This window comes from Syngnathus scovelli, chromosome 10 (assembly GCF_024217435.2).
Source record: "Syngnathus scovelli strain Florida chromosome 10, RoL_Ssco_1.2, whole genome shotgun sequence".
Taxonomy (NCBI): domain Eukaryota; kingdom Metazoa; phylum Chordata; class Actinopteri; order Syngnathiformes; family Syngnathidae; genus Syngnathus; species Syngnathus scovelli.
In genome coordinates this window covers 8,927,992-8,953,997 of record NC_090856.1, presented here as the reverse complement: position 1 = coordinate 8,953,997, position 26,006 = coordinate 8,927,992, and the positions used below count along the sequence as shown (strand labels likewise).

At 39.5% G+C, this 26,006-nt stretch overlaps 1 protein-coding gene across 17 annotated transcripts in view; it reads left to right on the top strand.

The window, feature by feature from the left end:
• ptprsa (protein tyrosine phosphatase receptor type Sa) overlaps positions 1 to 26,006 on the top strand; it is a 168,860-nt gene that overhangs the window by 126,430 nt on the left and 16,424 nt on the right. For 5 of the 17 annotated variants that reach the window (XM_068652274.1, XM_068652276.1, XM_068652278.1 and 2 more), the window contains 15 exons: positions 530 to 556; positions 1,483 to 1,600; positions 7,740 to 8,333; positions 9,307 to 9,401; positions 9,508 to 9,758; positions 10,265 to 10,352; positions 10,475 to 10,687; positions 10,819 to 10,985; positions 12,841 to 12,852; positions 13,380 to 13,495; positions 16,737 to 16,784; positions 19,511 to 19,608; positions 21,454 to 21,577; positions 23,653 to 23,828; positions 25,791 to 25,910. In XM_068652274.1, the coding sequence (XP_068508375.1) occupies positions 530 to 556; positions 1,483 to 1,600; positions 7,740 to 8,333; positions 9,307 to 9,401; positions 9,508 to 9,758; positions 10,265 to 10,352; positions 10,475 to 10,687; positions 10,819 to 10,985; positions 12,841 to 12,852; positions 13,380 to 13,495; positions 16,737 to 16,784; positions 19,511 to 19,608; positions 21,454 to 21,577; positions 23,653 to 23,828; positions 25,791 to 25,910 (2,247 nt within the window). The remainder of the gene's footprint in view (positions 1 to 529; positions 557 to 1,482; positions 1,601 to 7,739; positions 8,334 to 9,306; positions 9,402 to 9,507; positions 9,759 to 10,264; positions 10,353 to 10,474; positions 10,688 to 10,818; positions 10,986 to 12,840; positions 12,853 to 13,379; positions 13,496 to 16,736; positions 16,785 to 19,510; positions 19,609 to 21,453; positions 21,578 to 23,652; positions 23,829 to 25,790; positions 25,911 to 26,006) is intronic. The other 12 variants (XM_068652279.1, XM_049732072.2, XM_049732078.2 and 9 more) reach the window with 9 other exon arrangements.

The following is a 26,006-nucleotide window of genomic DNA, read 5'->3' as shown; positions in this document are numbered from 1 at the left end:
ATTGTGCACTTGAATCTAATGCAAGGACAAAATGAAACTGCTGCTTGTTGTGGTTCACCATGGAAAAGCATGAAAACAGTTCACCACAAATCACTCATCCATGACAGCTAGCAATCTATTTGTTCCCTTTTTTCTAAGTGTACACTCAAGCTTAAACATAAATCCCAACTACAATGAGCCTTTTACGTTACAGTAAAAAAAAGTCCATTCAAGAAATATATGTTTTCATTGCAATAAACTCTAATGACGATAAAATCCTTGAAAGCCTCCAATAGTGCATCTGGATTTTGCTGCATTGATGATTTAGCACGAGAAAAACATTGCCACGCCCTGCAGGCAAACCTTTTCTCAGTTCTTTTTTTCTTGTGGTATCACAAAAAAAGCGACCTACTTCTGACTCCAGCCTTCTGCACCCAAATCTTGAATGCCACCATCGCTCACAATCCTATTTCTTCCCTGTTTGCTCTCTCTCCTTTTTAAAAAATGTTGCAATCTCTCCCATACTCTCCTCTTTGGCGGGGGTTGTTAGTGGGAAACGGACGATACAGCTGAATATGTGAGTACAAAGTTCCACTTGAGTGCTTTGTGAAGTTGGGAAGCTATAGACAGTGGCTATTGCATCAATCCGGCATGATTTTACAAACTACTTCAATCCTTTATGTGTTTGGATGGCAACTCGAGAGTTTAAAAGTGGGCACTTTGTCTTTAGACCACTGAGGAAAAACAGTCATGTCAATAACTGATGTACTATCCACTGTCCATCGTGCCTGGAGTGATACTTGCTGTGTGTTGTTGAAACATATTGTCTTGTGCTCCCATCTTGTTTTCCCTAGTGATACTTGAAAACAATATTAGTCCCATTTTTGAGTCTCTTTTTTTTTCTTTTTTGTTTGAATTTGGAAACAGTGAATTTTACCCCGCATGCATGCATGCATGTTCCTTTTCACACAAAAGCATTCTTTAAATGATCTTAATTTGAAAACTACCACACAAACCTTGGTTCGTCTGCATTGTGCAGAAACCATCTAAATTGCAAGACAATGCTTATAGCTCATTTAATTTTATTGACCGCCCCCATCTGTCTGCCAGGCAGCCTGTTAAAAAAGCCCATTTTGCATTCATTCACTCTCTTGAAACATTCATAAGAATTGATCAGAAGGCTTTCTTTCAAGAGAGTGAAAGGAAACATAATGGCTGATTTAAACTCTCCTAGTGAACAGATAAGATGTACTGTAGTTCATACGAATTTATCGCAAAGTTAAATTATTGACCTATGTATATCTAAAGGGATATGGGATACTTTGAATTTACACATCTCATATTCTTCTACCATATGGGAAACAATATTTTCACACGCAAGGGATGTTTAACAGTTGTATGCAAAGTCCAGTTAGTCAACATGAGGTGCATGAAGTTTGGTAAAAAGATAAAACATTTACAAAAAAATCATATTTTGCCCTTATGTTTTTAATTTTTCTATAGGAAATGGTTATTGGAGGGCTCAAGCCAGACACCACTTACTCCATCACGGTGGCGGCATACACCACCAAAGGCGATGGAGCACGGAGCAAACCCAAACTGGTGGTGACCAAAGGTGCAGGTCAGTGCAACTGCGATGGGATTCCTTGATGTGTGTGACAGAGGGTTTTTTAATGCAGCACACGGGTCACAGTATTGATATCTATTCAATTTGTATAATAACGTGGATAAAAATATTATTAAATTTTTATCTTGCCTTCTCCACCCCACGCTGAGTCAATGGCGTTTAAAAGGCAGTTAACCTGACTTTCAAATTGTGAAACAAAAACATAATGTGTCTTGTCAATCAATATTATGGTGACACATGCTCAAACACAAAACTGGGGCCACAAATTCCTGGCAAGTGTCAGATGTTACAAGTGCCAGGAGGTTGTGACATTGTGTGTGGGGCATAGGAGAGAGGTGTCACACTCGATCCTTCTGTTAGAGACGGTTCACTGATATTTGCCAGTCTGAACATGTTTCCCTCAAAGGGAAACAACACTTTTCTTTTTTTTTTTTTTTCTTTTTTTTTTTTTTTTTTTTATGATTGAAGGGTGAAATATTGTTATATATGCCATGAGAGGAAGATTAAACAGGCCAGCTTTAACCATTTGTAATCCAAGTGTAACACATATATATGTAGTCTATTGTACATAGACCATTGTATTATTAAAATAAAAAAAAATAACCAAGACAAACTTAAGTCATGACAGTATGAATTGATGTAAAAACTACAGACCCTTGTTATGTTGACGTAAAAAAAAGAAGAGGAAGAACAAGATAAATCAAGTCGAAACTTCCTCCCGTTTAATGTGATTTTATAATCCGTACAACTCAATTGAAAACAAAGAATATTTTTTTCTATGGGGAAGTAAAAATAAGTAACTGAGATAATGAGGTGTGCATGCAAGTGATGTGGCTGTGTTCAGAATTAACCAATCACATTCAACCTCATTCAATTGGAGTCAACATACAGCTACCACTATTTAAAGTTGACTTTAAATCTTAAGTACTTGCGATTAGCACCACACTTAGGCGTTCGTAAAAATCTTGTTGTTGGCCTTTCATAACATTTTTGTCATAACATCTTATACCACAAGATATGATCTACAGAGAGCTTCCAGAATCAGAAGGATCTCTTTATTCCGAGGTTTCGGTTAGGAGAAGGATACAAAAGAGGCATTGAGTATACCAAAGAACCCAGTGAAGGCAGTCATCATCAACTGAATAAAATATGGCCCAGTAGTGACATTATCAAGAACTGACAAAAAAATCATGAGTGAGGGTGCCAAGACACCAACAGCAAAACTAAAGCAGCTGCAGGATTTTTTGGCACAAGTACTCGCTGTTTAATACGTCACAACAGTCTCTTATCCTATTTATAGGATTGTGCTATGAGGTAGTGTTGCAAGACGTCAGCATCTTGAAAGCTTGCTAACAGACATTATCTGATGCAATGCTGTTGTTACACCATATAAATGGATGTTGTGAGGTGCACGTGTGAGTTTAAAAGGAAAAGGGTGTGGCCACTTCAATGTGGAGTGCAGGAAGCAGACTTGAAATGCAAGCCCCGGTTAACATGTTGTATGTTTAGTCATTTCCTGAATACTTATTTTCTCCTGTTAAAAGCATCAATCTGATTCAATAAAGACATCCGGAGAGGTTGCATCCCTTTCATCAACTTTGCTGGACACTCAACAATGTATACAAATTGTGTGTAGTAAAACTTCCATACCTCTAGATGACGATGATGTTGAGTTAAGTTGAATTGCAAAGAACCATATTTTTACCAAAAAACAATTAATTGCCACTTTTGAAGACAACTTATTTCAGAGAAGTGTTGCAAAACTAGTTCTGTTGTTTTAGACATTAATGAATGAAAATAGTAAGTTTAGATACATTTAAGTTGACTTCTTTTGTTTAAGCCTTGTTGCTGAATGACCTTCATGAATGAGTCCTGTCTGTAAGTCTCTGTTGCATATTAATGTCTTCTTAATACAATTGGTTAGTTGACTCACTTGCATTGTTGACAATGAGTTGTGAAGGTGACGTAGGACGGGAATTTGCTTTTGTGATATATTAAAAGAATTTATGCACAGTGGTGACTCATCTTGATCTTGGGCTTTGAAATGCTCAGATGACAGGCTCGGTGTTTGTACTATTTTAATCACCGACAGCTTAAACTGTTTCCTTTCCTTGTTTGGCCCGGCAATGCTCTGAGTTAGCGAACGGTCAGAGCAAAGCCGTGCACACTTGGAGCGATGTTCAGAACACACCCACGATTCGGAAACACAGATGTTAAGTCCAAACTCTGTTGTTCTTTGTCATTGTATCTTTAAAATACATTTCCCCCCAAATTAGACCTACACTCAGCACTTTCTTCTTTATTATGCATTTGTTAGTCCTACTCATACTCTGGAGCGACATGCAGTCCAAGAAAATGTATATAGTACATGAAAATCTTGGGGCCTGCTCTCAAACAGCATTTTTGATTTTGTGTTAACCAGTCTTGCATTTCTTTCTGGATTACTGTCTTTTATAAATTAAGATCTGGAAATATGCCATGTGTAATGTAGTGCAAATTGTGTCTCCTTGACATTTCTTGCATTACAAATTAAATTTATCCATGAACCCTTGCCACATGCTCTTCTGCATAAGAAACACAACATTAAAAGGAAATGGAGATGAAGGTAGTAGTTTGATGAATTTGTCTTGACCTTTCCAAGGTTCAGTTTAAGAAATACCTCATATCCTTCACCCTTAATATATGTGTCCACATGCGCAACATAGCCTCTTGACTGTTATCAAGGACTTAGATTTGGAAGTCTGGACAAATGAGCTGTAGGTTAAGATGTTCCCAATGTACAGTTGAACAACTAACTGCAAATTGTGTTGTACAATTTCAGATGATCACGGCGGCACTGAGTCTGTATGTTTAGTTGATGTAAGCGTTCATCTAGCGATGGCGAGAAAGGGCGGAAATGGGAGGGAAACATGATCCCTACTTTCTCAATCAGGCTGAGTGGGTGTCAGCAGCAGGCTGTTAATACTGTGGCCTGATGGGAAACGTGCCAGGAAGCTCACGAAAGGGGATTGAGACAGAGAGTAGAACCTGAATTCGATGCAGAGAAGTGGAGGAGGGGTGTTGGATTGTAGATGATTCTTTGGGGGGGAGGGGGGGTTAGGGGAGGGGAGAACAGAAGAAACAGTAGATCGATGACCAACAAGGGACAATCAAGGTCTGAAGAACCCCCAGAATTATTCACAACACACATACACACACTTACAAACAAATATTTATTTCCAACTGCAGTATTTGTCTTCAAGGCAGATTGCTCTTTGTCCTGTGTCACCTTCATCATTCCTCATTTTTTATCCCCCAAGATTGTCTTGCTCTCTCTTTTACAAACAGTTACACTGCACACATGGCTAAACACACATCAAACCATTTCACTTCTCATCATATGAAATGATGGTTAAAATATACAACACATTTTAAAGTTTTTTTTTAATGAAACACAAACACACTCAGACACTAATCTCCAACATAAAATGAGTTTGGGACTTTGCTGGCATATGCGATAAAAACAATACACTGTTGACCACCCCCGGAGGTCACATCCATCCATCCATCCATCCATTTTCTGAACCGCTTAGTCCCCACGGGGGTCGCGGGCGTGCTGGAGCCTATCCCAGCCGTCATCGGGCAGTAGGCGGGGGACACCCTGAACCGGTTGCCAGCCAATCGCAGGGCACACAGAGACAGACAACCATTCACACTCACACTCACACCTAGGGACAATTTGGAGTCTTCAATCGGCCTACCAAGCATGTTTTTGGAATGTGGGAGGAAACCGGAGCGCCCGGAGAAAACCCACGCGGGCCCGGGGAGAACATGCAAACTCCACACAGGGAGGTCACATCCATTGAGACAAAAATACTTAAACCCCCACTCGTAAAAGTTAAGAGAAATTTGTGGATTAAAGATCAAATGTTTTCAACAAACAGAACGTGTACCGTATTTTCCGGACTATAAACCGCTGCTTTTTGCACAAGCTTTGAGCCCTGCGGCTTGTAGTCCGATGCAGCGTATCTATGGATTTTTCGTGATCTTTTTGATGTCTAATACACTTACACACTCGTTAGTAAAAAGGTTGTGAGCCTCTGTTGTGCGGCACCGCTTTGCTTGACGGAGGGATATGTGACCAGACACGGTCACTGGGAAAAATTGTCGATGGCATGTCCGTCCGCCAGGCAAATAGTGCCACACAATTGACACGTACAAGAGACGGAACGAGATCAAGGCGAACATTATTGGAGAAAGGAAGCATTTTTACACAAACCCTTATTATGGGTGACAAAGGAAATGCATATGATGCCACTTTTAAATCAAAGGCAGTTGATTTGGCTCTTAACGAATAAAATGGAGCTTCTGCGTGTACTGTAGATGTTTCCTCTGGCCACTAGAAGGCACTGGGCTATTGTTGATGGCATCTTGTTGCGTCACCCTTTTCAGTATTTCTTTCCCCAGTCATTTCTTCTCCAGAGCTTTACGTTTAACTCGTATCACATTGCCAACTTTACGTCTGTCAGCGGCCCCATTTTATTATTGGTTGTGTGTTGCTAGTGTTCCCTGCACATTATGTTTATTGTGGTCGTCACAGATATTTAAACATGTTTGTATGTTTGCAGAGCTCCTTCATCTCTGTCAATAAACATTATGTTAACGAAATAACCTTCTCTTTCCTGACAATCCTCTTTGTGTATATTGTCTCACAAATGGTAATTAGTAAACATTAAAACACCTGCACTTTATAGTCCCCGCGGTTTATATATGAAAAAAGAACAAAATTTTCCCCTAATTTTTGCTGGTGCGTCTCATAATCAGGTGCGGCTTATAGTCCAGAAATAACGGTACATTTTTTGCAATCAAAACTCCGCAGATTAGAATGACCTGAATGACTGAGAATCTACACAGATGTACTGATCTATACAGTGAATTGAAGTGAAGAAAAATTTTCAATTGAAACACGCACTCTCAGCAGTCACATTCAGAACGATCTGATTTAATTTCCATGATTAGGAGTGAGCATGAAAGCAGAGTGGGGTTCTTAATGACATCAAGATGGAATTTAGTATGTAGAGGGATTATATTAGAGGCATTTCTCTCACCAAACACGCTCCCCCCCACCCCCCATTACTGGCAAAGATCATCGTCAGAAGTCATCTTCATCTCAGTCCAGCAGAATGTGGACCATTAGCAAACGGAAATGATCAAAATGAACAGGAGGCTGATGTCCTGCTTACTTTGAATGATTTAATTTGAATTGATATCATATGCAGCCACTAACATGCAGGCGCAGTGTTGCTAGTATCCCCAAATTACCATATTCCACAGTAATTGTATACTGGTAGAGTAGACGCAAAAGCTGTGATGCAAAAAAAGAAAGGCAAACGTATCCATATTTGTCTCTAAGATAGCACGCTATAAAAACGACTCTGTTGTTTACTCATACACCCCAGGCAATACTTTTATTTTTTTAATTCCTGCTTGGATTCCATTTCACCGTTATACACGTATTGAATTACAAGCTGTTGTGTGTTCTTCATTCAGTACATGTTTCTATTCTAAAGTGACAAGACTGAGATTGAGTAGTGTCATTGCAAGACTTTTTTTGGAAGGAGATAATTGAGTGAGGATAGAATAGAATGTTTTTGCAAGTAATCCTTGCTCATCCACAGCCATCTCTCAAGAACAATTGGTGGCAGCGGAGGAGCTGGCGGCATCTATCCTGATAAATTGGGAAAGTAGGACTGTAACTAGGCTAAGGTGTATATCGTCCAAAACTGAATGCACTTGATGCTTATGTCTCTCTCACCTGAAATCCGAATCGTGTGAAAAGTGAGTGCTCCATAGTGAGCATGCTGCACTAGCTTGTGCCTGATACAAGATAGATGTCATATAATCAATGCGATTGTTTCTCTTATCAGTTATTAGTAATTGCTACCATTATGGGAGGGTTCAATTGAGGACACAACAGGCTCAGTATGAAAATAACAAGCTGCTTTAATTTTTACGTATATGCTTTCTTTACCTTGACTGTATGTCTCATGAAATGATAACAATTGTAGCATTGTTTTAAATAAACGTACAAGATCTTTAGTTTCGTAAGTAAGTTTTAAGTGAATTACGCTTTTTTGTTTATTTTTCTCTGCAGTGCCTGGTCCACCTATTTTGTCAGTGACACAGGAGTCTGAAACATCTGCTCTGGTATGTTGGGACCCACCAGACCTGAAAGATGGCATGGACCTGCAAGGTTACAGGCTCCAGTTTGGTCGTAAAGATGTATCACCTTTGGCCACACTCGAGTTTTCTCCCCAAGAGCGGCAGTACTCCTTGGGCAACATTCACCGGGGTGCCACCTACCTATTTAAACTCTCCGCCAAAAGCAGAGGGGGCTTTGGGGAGGAAGCTGGTGTGGAACTCAGTGTACCAGAGAATACACCAGGGGGATATCCACAAATGAATGAAGGTTCCAACGTGACATGTTGCTCAGTGCAGCTGTCCTGGTTACCACCAGTGCTGGCGGAGAGGAATGGTGTAATCACAGAGTACACTTTGGCCTATAAGGAAGCTGATTCCGGAGGAGCACCACGGGAGCTCCACTTGCCCCCCAACCCATCCACCTACGTGCTCAACAGCCTCAAACCAAACTCAGCATACGATGTGAAAATTCGTGCGCACACCATTGTAGGTCCTGGGCCCTACAGCCCACCTATCCAGTATCGGACTGTGGGCTATGATCCAACAGGTAGGCCTTGCCTGTTTTCCCCCAACCCAATTACCAGGCGGTTGGGAGTTTTTGCAAGAACACAAAAAACTACCACACCCCTTTCTATCCACCTGCACTCTTCCTCAAGAAAGTTAATAGTGATATTAAGATGCTTGCTGTTGGATACTCACTTCACTAACTCAAAGAAGGTAAAACCAGAGTCAGTAAGTCATAGTCAGTCCTTGAGAAAGAACGGAGAGCAGCCTTAAAATCTAAGGTAAGTGCTGTATGGTCAGACACTCCTTAAGTCGTCTTTGCAGCCCCTTTCCAGGCACACTCACACTAATGCCATCGTACACCACCAGTTTTGAACGAAGGTATGGCTTTCAGGCAAACCCAGTCACAAATGAGTTTTTGGACCTTTTGATAAGGACAGAAAACTGATCTTGGTTCCTTGTTTTGGGTTTGAGGTTGTTTTAAGATACTGCGCCCTTTCTAACCCTCTTTGTTTTGTTTTCTTCTGCAATTCTTCTACCCACTTTCCCTGCCCCTTTACGGGACACCTTGTGGCATGGTATCCCCCAATTGCACTGCAAAGGCATGCTGTGTTTTGAGTCTGTCTCTCTGTTCACTTGGCAGCATGTCAGTAGTGCCAACCCTAAATCAGTGGAGGTAGAGGAATACTGGGGTCTTGCTTATCATCGTCAACATTTATTTAATTGATAAGACAGTGTTGAGGTCGGTTGGCACTATGATGATAGCTAGCCAGTGGGCGCACCTTTGTGCTCCATGGGTTTGTCTTCCATGAGTCTTCCGTGCTCTGTGTCTTAACCAATGGCATTGCCCTTCTCACAGTCTGTAACAGCTCACCGATTCTCACTCTCCAAACCAGAGGAACGTTGCAGGGGAACAACTATTTTCTCTTATTGCTTTAACCAGAGGTTTTCACTTGTACTGGTGCTATGTTCAATCCACTTATTATACATTTTTCCACCGTTTCCCTACCAAACAGATGTTCCAAAGAATTTTACCATCAAGTGGGCAACCAAGACCACAGTGGTCCTTGCATGGAAGTTTTCTGAAAGCAGGTCCGCATACAAATGCACGGTAAGTTTGATGAAGTTACTTTCTAGAAATTGGCCTCCCGCAAACTACCTAAAAAGTTGAATTCTTGAATTTGTGTCAAATTCTGAACCCTGCGTTTGAATTCTAGATCGAATACAACCGTCAAAAGTTGGACGTCGATGCCAGAAAGCTCCGTGTCTTCATTACTGGCCTGAGGCACAATACCACCTATGAGTTCAGAGTGACCTGTCAAGAAAGCATGGATGGTGGGCCAAAACACCGTGTTGTGGCCAGGACTGCCCCCCTCATTCTGGTCAAGAAACCAAAACTAGACATCTACGCGGAGCCTGACAATATTCTCACCATGTCCTTCCCACCAGTTGATGCCAAGGATGTTAAGTGAGTCTAACTTGCCGTAATGTATGATCTAGCCTTGAATTTAGAGTCATGTAGCTGCAACCCTGCAGAATACATAACACATCCTTCGCTGTAAGCGGTAATCGTGATGAAAATAGTAAAATGAAAACTTGTCATTTTCCAACAAAAATGTTTTTACAGTATTACAACCTTAATTGTTTTTTAATTATAAAATGCCTTTTTAAAAAAACATTTGCAAGTATGAACTGCTTTGAACAGATTTAGTGGTTAAAAAAAGATGAGCGATTGAATATGTTTTTTAGGTTCAAAATCTTAATTAATTTTGTGGATTTAAATTGTTTTGATTTCAAAATATTTTTCTAAGTTCACAACTTTCAAAATTGGATGGATAACGTTGCTGTTATCTGAAATGACTGGAATAAAAATAATTCTGGTCTGGTCTTTTAGTTTACTGTATGTCTCACCAACATTTATAGTTTTAAAAGAAAATAATTTTGTTTTTTCCGAATGTGTTGTATTTTTTTAAGGAATTTTTATGTGGTTGTGGTACCACTGAAGAGAACCACAGGTACTGTGAAAAATCTAAAGACTCCTGATGAGATGGACATGGAAGAGGTAATGTGTTGAAAAGGGGGTTAGAGGTTTGGGTTAACTAACCCTAACTTACCATCAATCTACATTAGTTCTCATTGTGTAAAACACACAAAATATAACGCAAAACCCTCTGCATCAATCAGCTGTTGCGGGAGGTGACCCCCAAGCGCCGTTCACGTCGTCAGTTGGCCCAGTTGGACCAGTGGAAGCCTTACATCACTGCCTGCTTCCGGCAGCTTCCCTCCAGCTTCACCGTGGGCTCCGACCATCGGCAGAGCAGTTGTGAAAACAAGGCTTTAGAACCTGGCCAGGAGTATGTCTTCTTCCTCATGGCAGAGCTTAATGCTACTGCCGGGGTGAGTTTTCTCCTTTCAAAGCAGTCAGCCGGAATATTTCAATTTGAGTGTGTTGAGATAAGATTATTTTTATTTAACCCTTTTTGTAATTAAAAATAGTGATGATAATAACTTTGTGTTTTTCGGCTCAGAAAATGTTTGCAACCAGTCCTTACACTGACACAGTGTTAACTCCTGAACAAGTCGACGACCCACAGCCAATAGAGACTGGCGGTGATGGGCTAATTTGGGTGGTGGGCCCAGTGCTGGCCGTGGTCTTCATCATCTGTATTGTTATCGCTATCCTCCTGTATAAAAAGTGAGTTGGCCGTTTTATTTTTGGTTTGAAGGTGGTGAATGTTACCATTTAAAAAAAATCTAACCACGTTCGACTTCAAGTAAAAATGTGTCAAGGGCAGTTTACAATTCATTCATTTTGGACAGTTGAAAGTCTATGCATGCTTCCCTTCCTTCCCAACAGTGTTTTAGGAATACAAACAGCGGCTCTGATGCCAGTCATTCACAAGCGAATCTAAGCGAACGTTTTAGGAACTTGGGGGCTTTTTTTTCTTCCTCAGCAAACCACAATGGCAGTCTTTTCAGTATTTGATGTTGAACCAGTAACTTGCTTTTTTATTGGAGAATCTACTACTAGAATGTACATGACGAATGAAGAGCTTATTTTATATTAATGCCTGCATGCTACTCCAAGCGGCATGGTTGCATGCAAATGTAAAAAGTATGTCTTGTTAATCCTGAGAAGTGAGGGGGTCAGAGAAAGGAGAAAAGATGAGATTCTTTGAGACGTCAAAGGGTATATTACAAACATGAACCATGCATTGAAAAACCCTTACTTTGGGCCACAATCATACAAGAACAAAATAGGGGACCCAACTTCATTCTTAATTTCTAGCACCTATTTACAATATTTTTTTACAAACAAAAACCTGTATAGAATATTTTCCCATTATTTATAAATTGGTTATTAAATTATAAGAATTTTGTAAACCTTAGATAACCTATTCTAGAGTACCGTATTTTCCGCACTATAAGGCCCTTTTTAAAACTTTGTCCATATATAAGGCACACCTGATTATAAGGCACATAGAATAAATAACTCAACGTTGCTCAAACGTCAATGCAATCACAATATAGTAACACTCAAAATAGTGAAAACAATAACAATATATCAATAACTCAACGTTGCTCAAACGTTAATATCACACAACACACAAAATAAACACGTAAAGCTTACTTTAATAAGTTAGTCCTCATCCACGAATCCATATTAGTCCATATATAAGGCGCACCAGCTTTTGAGAAAATTGGAGGTTTTTAGGTGCGCCTTAAAGTGCGGAAAATACGGTAATGCCAAGTTCATGCCATAGTTTTTCCGTTTTAGTACTGAATGTCTTACTAACTATATAAAGACGATACCACACACGAGTAATGGTACCATTATTATAAAGATATACCAATGTATAGATTATTCCAAAACTATCTCCATAATTAAGGTCCAGTATTGTTTCAGAGATGTGTCCAAAGACTTCTGTCCACATAGAATTACCCATTATTACTTAGCTTATTTTAACTGCATACATCAAATGATTTGACGCTGCATCCTAGTGTGTCAGAGCTCAAACTGAGCATTGTGAAAAATGCAAGCCAGAACCCTGCATTAACTTAAGAGGTCTGCTATGAACTTTCCAACTAGATGCTACTACTGTCAGATGATCCCTGTCTGACCTTGCCTCACCTCCACCTTGGTGGTTAGGGAGAGTAACATCTCTCCTTGAATCTCTGTTTTTTTTTCTCTGGTCTCTTTCTCTCCCCCTCACTCTCCTGTCTCCCTGCTCTTCCAATCGCTCCCTGGTGAATAGTGTTTCCTGTCTCTGCCCTTGGCTCTGACTTTACCCTCCTCTGTCTGCAGCCACATTCTGATCACACACACACACACACACACACACACACACACTCACACACACAGAAATCTCCTGCAAATGCTAATGAGCTTTATCTTGCAATTTTTGCGGGCCCAGCAGTGACCCTTGTGAATCTCAAACTGCTCTCCATTGATTTATCTCTCTTGTTGGCTCTCCCCTTCCCTCTTTTCCTTGTGTGTTTTCACCATCTTTATGTATTTATTTGACTCCTATTGCCTTCTCTGGAAACAGCAAACCTGACAGGTAAGGTTCAACTGAATTCTATCACGTTTGACAGTGGAAAGGCAATGTAGACGACCTCAGCAGAAAAGATATCTTTAATTAAAAATTGAAACATCACCCTTGTGTGTTGGATGTAAAATTGAACTGTCATTCTTAGTTTTGTGGACAAAATACGAGTGAAAGTGTATTTCAAATGTGTCATGCAAACAAAATCCTTGGTTGGAATTGGGGCAGGACACGATTAGCGAGGTTGCTTCATCTCGTGTCCCATTTTGGCAAGTTCTGTGTTTGTTCAGTGCACACAATGAAAACTGTGATGAATGTGTACGTACATGCCAAAATAAACAAATCAATCAAATCAAATTAATTATTGTGGCTGTAGGAGACTCACAAATGTGCACACAATTTCCTCCTCAGCTCTTGATTTGCTTTCACGCACGTTTTCAAGTATTTGTATTTTTTTAAAGCTCATTAGTGGGCTTAGAAACGGGTTTTGCAATGCAGAGCTTTAATTTCAACCCCCCCTCCCTGTTTTTCTTACAATCCAGTCGCAAGAGAAAAGAGTCAGAACCACGTACAAAATGTCTGCTGAACAACGTCGACATCACGCCTCATCATCCCACCGACCCTGTGGAAATGAGACGAATCAACTTCCAAACAGCAGGTATGGAAACTCCACACAAGTCAAATCTGAGCAATTTTAATTTTTTTGTCAAGATTAGTTTGATACAGCTTTTATATTGAATCTTGTTTCACAGTCCATTTGTGGAAACAATATAATTAATTACAAAGCATCTAGTTAAAATGTTTTAACAAAACGGTAAAATCTGAGTTCTAGTATATTGATAAGAACATACATTGCTGTCCATAGAACTATGTAACAAATATCTAGTTTGGGAGATCATTTAGTTAAGCAGTGTCTTTCAAATACTGTGCTTATCACGAATGAGTACTCTTCAACTGATTTGTGTATGAATAATTTATCATTTAATATGGTACACAATTCTATTAATCACAGATTTGTCAATGTGCACTTGCCAAACATTTTTTTTTAATCATTTAATGTTGCTATAATGCAAAAATGCTAATCTAAAAAAAAGATCAAGTTCGAAAGAGATCAATTACAGGTGAGTCTAATCATGATCTAAATTCTGAAAGTTTTTCCCTCTGAGAAATGGATGAATAGCTTACTTTTCAAAGGTGGTGTGCTCATTTAGGTGGAGCACCCTAAATAAATAAACAAATCAAGCTCGATCTTTGCCGTTACCTTTAGCTAAGTCTTGTGGGGATATATCTGAAAGTTTATGTTGCATCATTCATCCTGCCTTTACTTTGCTGATGCTCAGTAGCCTCCTCTCAACGACTGTGTTCTCTCATTTCTGGCAGCTCATTTGGCAGAAGACATTTTGAGAGACTCGTACTTGAATTTGAAACGCATTTTTGTCGCGCAGCCAGCCAAGTCGAGGGCTGTTTACAGGATTCAAATAGACACTCCTTACAGTCCTTCACTCTGCTTCTGCTTTTGACTCCTTTTTTTACTTCATGATCAGTCCTCTCCATCAAAAGATTCACATTTCAAACTGCAGCTTCTCTCTCCAGTGTCCTTGGGGTCACGTACATGCAGTGCATACTGCCTTGTGTGCTTTTGTGTGGGAGTTGGGTATAAAAAGAGACTTAAGAAAATAGTATTAACCCCCCAACCATGGAGTTCATTATACTACCCCATATTTATCTTGATCAGTGTTTACAGCCTCTTTCAAATGAGTGGCTGTGTAATGACAAGGGTACATTAATGGTCACTTGCTGAGGTCATCTGACATCCTGCATTGTCTTATGTACACATAAAATTGACTAACATATGCAGACAGTTCTCTCTAAATAGACCACATTTTTATCGCTGCACCCCGGGAATTACATTTAAATGGACGCTTTAGACCAATTAAGTGAGACGCTGAGCATTTGTGAACATCACCATCAGCTAAAAGCAACCATTGTTGAAATGAGCACGCTCCCGGTGCTCTTATGCTCGGCCTGACTCCATTCAGTTGAGCTTATGCTTTATTAGCAATTGTGCTGCTTCAGTGTTAAAATGATATTTGATTGTTTTTTCCCATGAGCAATGCTTCATTAATGTATTTGAAAGAGAGGTTGTGTGTGTGTGTGTCATGTGATAGCCTCACACGTTGACATCGCATTACTACTAAAGGCGCAGAGTGGCCCATTTTTTTTTATTATCTTCTGTGGTTTCCGGGGTTTAATTGGAAAATGGGGCCAAAGTAATGAAGCAGCACAACTCGGTGAATATCCACATTCTATGTCCAATCACGTCGCCTTTTGCTTGGAGCGGCGACTTGTTGTTTAGCCTCCAACTCCAACCTTCTGCCATATTTTACCCTCATGGTATTGTCTATCTCGATATATAGCCTTAGTTTTCAATGAAAATGAAGTACTCATCATAGTAATTGTAATTCACTTCAGGTAACCAAGTACTCATCCTAGTAATTGTAATTCACGTAACCATCCTTTGAATTGCATCCTTCTCTGGTAGGAGGTACACTCCTCACCACAGTTAGTTACAATATTTAGTTAGCAACATTACACCAAAACTAAAAGGCAATTAAGGTCAAAAGATCAATCTTACATTGATTAGAATCATTATTCCGTATTTAATGTAAACCAACAGCAAAGATGGGCATTCCTTGCATGCTTAGCAACTCGGGGTGAAAAGGTGAACAGCTACTGCTAACCTGAATGGACAAACTTAGTTGCACAACGCGTGTGTTGCAAATGTACTCAAATGCGAAAATATTAATACATAAACTATACATAAATACACAATACTGATGCATATTGATCGTTGAGATGCCAATCGTCTCCTTCCCTTAAAAACTAGTTTGATTCTCCCAAAAGTGGTTGAAGAGGACTGACTTCTCATGCGGAACAGAGAATACTTTGAACTTTCATCAAAGTCCTTAGGTACTGACTCCCGTCAGCTTTGGCTCCAGAACTGACAGCCAAAACAAAAATATCGATACCACTCCACAGCTTTACTCCTGATGTCTCCGAAAGAAAAACTTCTTAGAATCCGTTTTCACCGATAAAAATGTTTTTTCTTCCTCTGTCCACCCATTTCAATGAAATTGGGATTCATAAAAGAGATAACAAATCAATTTTTCACCACTTTATAATCTTTCATCTTGGTCTTGTGGACTTGTTTTCTGTTTTTTCCAACCCAACCAAAGAGGTTTTGTTTTCGTCACACTTTTCACCTTGGCTTGTGTGCAACATCCTGGCTTCAAGTTAGGGTAAAATTTCGTATAATGGTAGGTATACTTGATCCCACTGATCGCATTCAATTTTGATGGAAATCCACACATTATAAAGTCATCAACAAACAACTATAATATTATGGGTCATTAACTGTAGTGTCAAGGTTTCATCCACACCGTATTCGTATTTGAATTGGAAAGGTCATATTGATGAACATTTAATATGTTCGCGTTTCATTATATAATATGCAAGATTATGTTTAACAATGACATCAGGTCATATAATCAGTGTAATCAGTGATCCAGAATTAGTATTAATTCTGAATTAGTATCAAATCTGAATGAAACAATAAATTGTATAAAATCCTTGTTAGTAGCAATTTACTAATTTTTGGGTCATTTTTTAGCAAAGATGTGCAAAAATTCGTACTAAATGAGTTCTACATATATATATATATATATATATATACAACTGGCTCCAAAGACTGATTGAGGCCATCCTTGTATACTATGTAAAAAACAAACAACAAAAAAACTGTTGTTCATTGTCTCCAATCATTTGTCGGCTTTCCGTAACCATTTTCTGTTACATTACCGACTTTGTGAAACATTTTCCCATGTTTGCTGTTCTTTCAGATTCTGGTCTAAACAGTCCTCAGAGTGCAGCTGATATTGAATATGAAAGTTAGTCTTTATGCTCTTAGTATTTGCATACCAGCTTTTGTTTTTGAGCACTGCTTGTCTCCATTTACAAATGAATTGCATTTTTTTCTCACATGATGCAGCATAATATCGGCACTAATTTTTTATGTTCGTTTCTATGGGTGTACTGAGTCGCTTCAGTAAATCACAGTATTCACTTGGCTGTCAGCTATGCATTAATCCCACGTGCATAAATAACCACTGAGATCACGTCTGTTGATGGAGGGATACGTTTTCAAGTTAAGTCGCTGTTATCTTCATCTCCTCCACCTTCCTGTGGCTATCCTTGCTCTTTTACCACTACTGCACCATTTCCATTTGAAATGTAGTGACTATTTTCTGTGCTCAAAGATAAGCAACAGAATTAAACTAGTGGAAAACAGTTGCTTGAAATTTGATTAGTCTCTCTACTCACTGAAAGATCATCTGAGAGAGAGAGCGGGGAGAAAAATACTCCTGGATTTCCTCTAACCCCTGCCTTCCTCCTTTTATTTCCTTAGCTTAGCTTCTTCCTTTTTAAAATGGAAATTGGCATCGTCAAAGGGGTTTTGGAAGGAGCCTATCAAAAAGATCTATTATGTATCTCAGATGTGTCAAGAGTCAGATCGAGAGATTGGAAATACAAAATTAGCCAGCAAAATTTGTTGTCTATGCTTATTGATCATGTTTATAGTTGTGCTGGGAAAAATCTGTAGGTGTGTAGGGAAAATGTGTAAAAAAATGCTAAGCACCAAGGAGGGAAAGAAAGGAAGAGTGGACTGGAATAACAGTTTGTCCTTGAGTAACTTTTCTTGAGTGAGAATTACAACAAAGCATCTTTTGTTAAATCAACATTCCAGTCCAGCGTGATGTGTATAAATGACAGCAAGCGAACAAATAGACTCTTTTCTATTGAACAAATGCATTTTTGAAGGATGCAGTGAGAGCTCAAGTAATCGTTTGAGTTGTGAGGTCCATCAATGCGAGTGTGGTAAGTTCTGCTGACAAAGTGCAAAGATAGATGATGATGATAAAGAGTGTAGGACCATCTGTCTCTTCCTGCAGCAATGTGGTTCATTTTGGCTGTGTGATGTTTTTATTGAACTGTTGCGAGCACTTATGCATGCAGACGGTAATGTGGGCTGCCCCAAAGTAAAAGCAATTGATATAGTGTGTCTGCAAAGCTGTACACATTCACAAATGCATGTGGACAACCATCCAGGCATTTGCACACATGCACACAAAAAACACACAAACATTCTTTGATCTCTACTGGAAAGATCCATTTCCTGTTCTCTGCAGGAGAAATGTGGGCCCCTTATTTGCATACACATTCCCTGCTTTCTAGCATAGCATCTTACACCTTTCCCTCTGAATTTCAAGCAACTAAACTGACAAGCACACTTAATTTTCAATTTAAGTTTTTCCTGTCATCCTGTGGCAGAAATGATAAATAACTAATTTCCAAGGGGTGCATCTGCACCCTGCATGCTTATTAAGGCATTCACTCGCTGAGTAAATATAAATGAATGAACAGATCAATACACCGAATCCTTGATTTGAGTTTTTCTTTTGTCCGACAGGGTATTTATATTATTTCAATGTGTGATCCACTGAAAATGAGCATGTTTCTATTCCCAACCTTGTCCAATCTGTTAATTCAGCGTGTCCACTCGTTTTCTGGAGAGCGTCATAGCATTCCATGTCATCTCCATTTGTCTCACAATCTTGTTGTAATCTTCAAAAATCTGTGGATGCTGCTGCATTGTTCTGTGCATAAAATGAATTGATGTCCCTAAGATAGCACTGAAGCAAACGATACAGTTGACCCTCTTCTGACAAAGCATTGTCATTGAGAGGAAATTAAATATAGTTTATCTGATCATTCTAATTCGCATGGCCAGTTAGGCCTTAGGGTTCTTTAAAAATCTTCTTTTTTTCCATTGGGCATATTTTAACACTCATTTGGCATTTGAGCTTGGTGTGAAAAAAAAGCCATCTAAAATAGTAAAAATTGCCATACCGCATGTGGGGACAGAGTCACAATGTCTGGTCCATACTCTATTACAGTCCTTCAGTGTCTGTCCCTGCATGACTTAGTAAAGATAGTCCACAGCAGGACAGTAAATTACTTTCCTGCTACGGACTGGCGTCACTAATAAGTACTGTTAGTACTGAGGCTATTTTTGCAACAGCTACCCAATACACACAAATGAGGGAGCCTGAAAAAAGTAAATGTCCAACAGTTTAAAATAAAATAATTTCTATCCGAAATGGTTCTGCCAATTCTGATAATTAGGATGTTTTTATTTTGGAGCCCTTGTTAGTTTTGAAAATAGCTTCTGTGCTTCTGCTGATTAATCAAGGATGCTCTCAACCATTGCCTTTTCATTTTGATTCAACATGTTACTTGTTGACAAATATTCTTTTTCAGTCAATGCATTCATTGTAAAAAGTAAAATTGACAGTGAAGTAACTAGTTTTTCCCTCCCGTTTCCTCTCTTTAAAGGAGTTTGCTATCCACAAGCTCAAATTCCAATAACACACCCAGTTAATACATTATTTTACTTTACACCATGTTGTGCACAAGCTTCCCCATCACTAAAACCCAACATTCAACAATGTTATGTATGCAAAGACCTCACTCATAAAGTGAAGTGTATATATTTGTCCTAATATGTCATAACATTTTTTCCTGCTATTGTTTCCTCCTTTGTTTTGGCAAGCAGGTATGATGAATCACCCTCCCATTCCTATCTCTGAACTGGCTGAGCACACAGAGCTTCTCAAAGCCAACGACAACCTGAAGCTCTCCCAAGAATACGAGGTGGGTGGACAGAAATGTTCTCAGCCTTCAGATTTTGTAGGACACAAGAATCCATTTTATTCACTAGACTAATTGTGGTGGTGTTTTTTATCCCCGTCACGGAAGGTGCAAACATTTAATATTGTTTTGATGATCAATTACTTGTTGATTAATTTTTGCATGTGAGTGTATGTATGTGTTTGTGTGTTTGTGGTTGTGTGGGTGTGTGTATCTACATATGAGGGCAATGATTAACTTGAATACATGAATCTTGGGGTTTCCCTTAAATTTGAGAATTTGTTAGAGTCGCCATATCAGAAACAAACTCTGGCAGGCATGCACATGCTTTGTGTTGTACTCAACTGAAGTGTGGTGTTGTGAAGGGGGAGCGGCTAACTGAGCTATCTTGAGTTCTGCGATCGTTCGGGTTGTAAATGGCACCGGAGTTGATTAGAAATCAGGAGCGCTGAATCAGCTCTCGTTTGCATACAAGCAATATCTCCCGCTCGCTGTCCCTAAATCACAGTGGCTGTCAGCTCACGAGGCTGAGATGGAAAGAGGGTACACAAGCATGGATTGCCATCATCATGCCTGCTGGAAGATGTTGGATGTTTTGGCGATAATGACTTCTCATAGCATTGCAGCATTTCCGCAGTATCTATTATTTATAAATCTACAGCTGAGCCGTGCAGTAAAGGGACAAGCTTGTTTCGCTCACGGAGGCGAAAGACGTGATGCCAAGTGTAATTATTTGGCTTAAAGAGTGAATTCAACCACCCAATCTTCTTCTCCCAATATATCTTTTACTCACTCGCCCTCCCTGTGCCCTTTCAAACAACCCCATCAGCCCTCAGGAAAAATAAATGACCAAATTAAATAGAGAAGTGTAATTTTAATTTTGTTATTTTCGTGATGAATGGCCACTCGTCCATGCGACCATGCTTGCCAAGCGCCGCTCTACAGGCCGTTGACTGATTGGTTTTCAGCCAGGCAGGAAGTGAAGGGAGAAAGAAAAATGGAGGGAAGAGGCAAGAGAGGGAGATGCGGCAGAGGCTTAGATAGTGAGGATTTGCTGAGCCCAGAGAGCAGCAATAATAAAGAGGGTGCCCATAATTCATCTTAACGTTACTATACATAGTTCGTACTATTTATGCTGCCAAATTCTGCCAACCGCTTTGTCAATGGTGACGCTCTCATTTAGTCTCTCACACCAAATTTTGCTTCCTTCAGTTTCAATTTGACCACAGGAACCTAGAATGTTCCCTCCACTCCTTGCAACAAAGTCTTTAAACCCATTTTGGCTCCATTGCTTTAAGACATTTCCTATTTTAATATTCCCTGAGCCCCACTTGAAATCCCCAATCTAACTAAATTTAACAATATCTTCTAGAGTCACATTTGACCATTTAATATGAAGCGTGAGAGCAGTGCACCCTTCAATATTTTGACTGCTCACTTTAGGAGTATTTTGTCTGAATGATGTCAAAGACCAACAGATATAATAGACCTTGGGTGACATGCTGCTTCAGGCGACGTGTGGAGACAAACTGTCGGCCTCTTCCTTCCTTCCTCAAGCTGTCACATTTGATTGTACACTAAAGACCACACGCAACCAGTGACAGCTTTCTTCACTCACATTAAATTGCATAATAACAACAATGCATTTCATTCTTTTTAGGCATGTTGATATTTCCCATACAATTTTCTGAAGCTTTTCCTAGTTGCACATGGTTTATAATTTTTAGATTATTGTGACAGGTTAAAATATTCCCAAAAGCAATAAAGAATTAAGTTTTACAATAAGAAATGTCATTCTTAAACTTTGAGTTCTTCTGTTTGTGCTCTTTTGTCTTTGTCCCCCATCAGTCCATTGATCCAGGCCAGCAGTTCACTTGGGAACACTCCAACCTGGAGGTGAACAAGCCAAAAAATCGTTACGCCAATGTCATTGCCTACGACCACTCCCGTGTCATCCTGGTTCCCATTGAGGGTAAGGCTCACCTATCCTCTCATTTTACTCACTCAGACACTTGTTTTCAACATTTTGAAGCTGAACTGTTGCAGTATAAGTTTAAGGACTTGTTTCTGTTTTACTGGGCTCACATTTACAGGATTAAAGTTGTCAATTCAAGAGAACGTTGGTCCGGCAATCAGTTTGATCTCACACTTAAGAATGATTCAGGATTTTTTTTTTTGTATCAGCCTATTTGTCTGATCATCCTCCACTTTTGTCTTGACGCTCCTCAGACACAGCGCTGGAGCTAGAAAATTCTTCTTTTGTTTCCTAAATCGTTCGGGACGTTGCCAGGGGTAGTCACTCTTCACTTCTGACATTGTTTCGAGCTTGGAACACTTGAACAACTCCTGATTCCCCTCAATGATGACAAAATCACTTCTTCTCCGTTCTTCCCTTTTGTGTGAGCTAAATGTTCCAAATAGATTTTCAACACCTCACAATTTGTGGTTGGAACATTTAAAAAAAAAAAAAAACTCACAGAGAGAGGGGGAAAAAACCAAACGCCTCATCCATAAATACATAAATTAATCAAGTCTGAAATTTCTATTTTACACTGCAGTGATTCTGCTATTAGTTGCAGCAGAATAACAATTCATGCACACCGCCTTTTCTCCATTCATTTAGCCATGACTAAAACCAAGTCACCACTCTCAGTGCAGTATCCATTTTAATGGAATTTGCATTGCTTACATTCTCTACTCCTAAATTATATCTTTTATTTTAATTCATTTTTCTTCCTCTTGTGAGCATCTCATCTCTGTCCTCCTTTACACTCTATTTTTCTTTCCCTCCACCTTTGTTCTTGTTCTCACTAAGTCTCCTTTCTCTTAAACTCTTAAATTAGACCAGCCAAGTGTTTCATTGTGACTCGAGTGTTGCAACGTCTGGCACAAAAACGTGACTTTCAAATGCAAAATTCTCCATCTCCACTCCTGGTTTGAATTTCACCTAACAGGACTGTAAAAGTTTGTTTTCTCATCATGTGCGGGATCATGACCCTCACAGTATCATCAGCTTTGATTTTTACATGTGCAGATCAGAGCTCGGTGACAAGATAAGCACAGTGCACGCTGAAACGACAGACTTATAGTGCTCTTGAAACTCTGCCACGCAGTGATCTACATAGTGTACCTTTGAAGTTGTGTACTACAGATACACCATGTCAGGGAAAGCAAAAGTTCAAGATCACAAGTCTTGCTGGTTTGTATATGTGTACATCCACAGAGTCAAGAGATGATTAATTGCACAGAGTGAGCCCCTTGGCGCTTCTAGTATGCATCTTAAGGACTTGTTTAACGGGTCCGCCTCCTGCTTTTAGCTTCACATATACTGTTGAGGCGGTGAGAAATCAGATGGAGTCTGTTGTAGCACATCCATAGATTTGCAGTCCAGACTGAACAACTGAGACTGAACAGATGGCACCAATCTGGGGGGGAACAGCACAAGGGCTCCTGCTTTAAGGCAAAATAAGAGATCTTTTGACTTTTTATGTCTAACATATGTCTCCTGGAAGTTAGAAAGGGAGACAATATTGACACTTTAATTATGAACCAATGTTGGAAATTTACAATGCGCAGGATTTGTTAATAGTAAAAATAGTCTGTTGTTGCCACCTGTTCTTGTTGCCTGACACTTCTCACATTTTAATTACAAGTTGGAAAACAAGTCTTCTTTGTGTAAAGCATTATATTATTACTTTAGCTTATATCATCTACAAAAAAAGAATGTGCTCTAATAAGTCATGACCCTAAAGAAGACAGAAAAAAGGGGAAGGATGTATGTGGTCTAAACTATATTACACTAACCACTTTTGATGAAGAATGCATATACCGAGCCAGCTTGTAGCTTCATGCATTGTACATTTTTGTGTAGCTTCGTAGGCATAATTTACAATAAAAACTTTGGTTGGTTTCCATTTATGATCTGACACAACAAGAACATTTAAGCATTTTTTTCCCTTGCAAGATTTTTACATCTTCACTTTTAAGGAAAAAGGGTAATTCATGTTCACGAAAATGAAATACTTTTTTTCTCTGCTGTTTGTGTAGGAATCACTGGTAGCGACTACATCAATGCCAACTACATTGATGGCTACAGGAAGCAGAATGCCTACATCGCCACCCAGGGTCCTTTACCAGAAACATTTGGGGACTTCTGGAGGATGGTGTGGGAGCAAAGAGCAGCCACCGTGGTCATGATGACCAGACTGGAGGAGAAGTCACGGGTAAGTCTGCTCAAGCACACAAAACATTTGTTTTTTTCTGTACAGCTTGCCTCTAGTGACAGTCCTAGCCTTTTTAAAATGCTGTTCCACAATATACATCAGAATCAAATCAGTGATTCATGAAGCCGAGGTACAAAATATGAAAAATGGTACAGCTTTGCAGTGATTTCCCAAATGCAAACTCAAACTTCATTGGCAGGTAATCAGACTTTATTTTCTTGAGATAGCTCGCTTTCAGAGAAGAATAGAAATTACATTTGTGAAATTTGAATGAGGTGGTGCGAATGCAGTGCCTGAACAGTTATCTCACTAATGGTCTACCTGCTCACGTCTGATAGTATGGGAAACATCCATGGGGGACTTGGCTGTGTTGTTTTTTTATTACCCCTTCGCAGTTACAAAAGTGAGAGAAGTTTCTGTACAAATACCAAAACATCCAAGTCTTAGCAACTTTTAACACTCAAGAGATGCTTCTTTTTGCACAGAGCAGTAAGCTAAAATTAAATTGTAAGCTGGGGAGTTTTTGCAGCAACTGTGACCATTCCCTCCCACAGCAGTTTGTTGATGAAAGAAGTTAGATATAATGTTGGGTCGAGACTTACACTTTGGATAAAAGTGATAGGACAAACAACACATAGTGTTGGTCTCACCTTTGCATCTAAAACTGCTTTCACTTCTCTGGGAAGATTTTTGCAAGATTTGCGAGTGTGTCTGTGGATTTCGTTTGGCCCATTCATCATCGGGTGTGTCCTATTACTTTTTATTTTTTTCCCCTATACTATTTTAACAATAAATAGCGCTACATTCTTACTCTAAGTTTCAGATTTGGTTTTGATTTGTGAAGGTTGCATAAAAACCAGAGAGATGTCTGTTCGTGTAAAACAAGTAATCGTGAAGCTGACAGAAGTTGGGAGTGAAAAAGTCAGTCAGAGATATTTCACAGTTATTGGCCGTTGCCATGCACCATTGTCCCTTCTCCCGTCTTGTGCCTTTCGTTCCCAATGAATGCCACGAAAACCAAGTACAGTGTAAAGAAAGCATTTAAAATGGCAAAGTCAGCAAAAAAAAAAAAGCTTTTGCCTCTTTGTTTCAATATTTTTGAACGGGTGTGTATTTAACCTTCAAACTATAGATGGTTTCACTATATCTCCTTTGTTCTTTTGGTTAAATCGGTCCATGAGTAGTTCCTATCACTTGAGGACAATATCGGAAACTTGAGTTGAAATTTTGTATGACTGCCTCAAAACAAATAACAAAAATGGAAAAACACAGTGTGAAATCTTCTAAGGTAATTTCCTCACAGCAAGTGTGCGCGTGTGTGTGCATGTGTGTGTGTGTGCGTGCGTGCGTGCGTGTGTGCGCGTGCAGGTGCATGTGTGTGTGTGTCAAAAATACAAACATGACTTCATCCTGTCAAGCCGAACCATTGTCAACATCAGACTTACTTACCTCGGGTGTCTCCACTTCATCTCACCTCCCTTCAGTTGTTTACCTGTGCACAATCCTGACAGGCACTGTCCTCCACTGTCAGACATGATCAGGACATGTGACCGCTGGAAGCTCAACGTCAGTTTGAGCAGGAAATGAGAGAGAAAATGTCTTCCAGGGTGTCGCACCATATTGAATGAAACTCAATGAGATGCACTGACATTGGAGGCAGGTGATGTGTTTTTGCAGGCTTAGTGCAAGAGCGCTGAAAACCAAATGTTCAAGCAGATGTTAAATGAAAAATATAGTCGGGCATGCAGATGTGCGTGACTTTTTTACATTAGGTACTGTTGGGTGCAGATGGGAATTGTAGAAATTAAAACAAGACAGTTTGATTCTGTGTTTACTGTGCAGTTCTCTGTTGCAAGACGCAGAGAAGCGCCATCTATCAGCTCTCACTGCTGTTTTATTTGATTGGATAATCTATTTTTTAAACCTGTTGACCCTTTTTTCTTTCTCTTTTTTTTCCCACAGATAAAATGTGACCAGTACTGGCCCAGTCGCGGTTCAGAAACCTATGGTATGACCCAAGTGACCCTGTTGGACACCATAGAATTAGCCACTTTTTGTGTGCGCACCTTCTCCTTGCACAAGGTAATTTTTTTTTTTTTCCTATTAACTGGGTTATTCATGATTATCAGTTATAAACATTTGAAATTGTAATAATGTGTGAAACCTGAAATGAAAAGA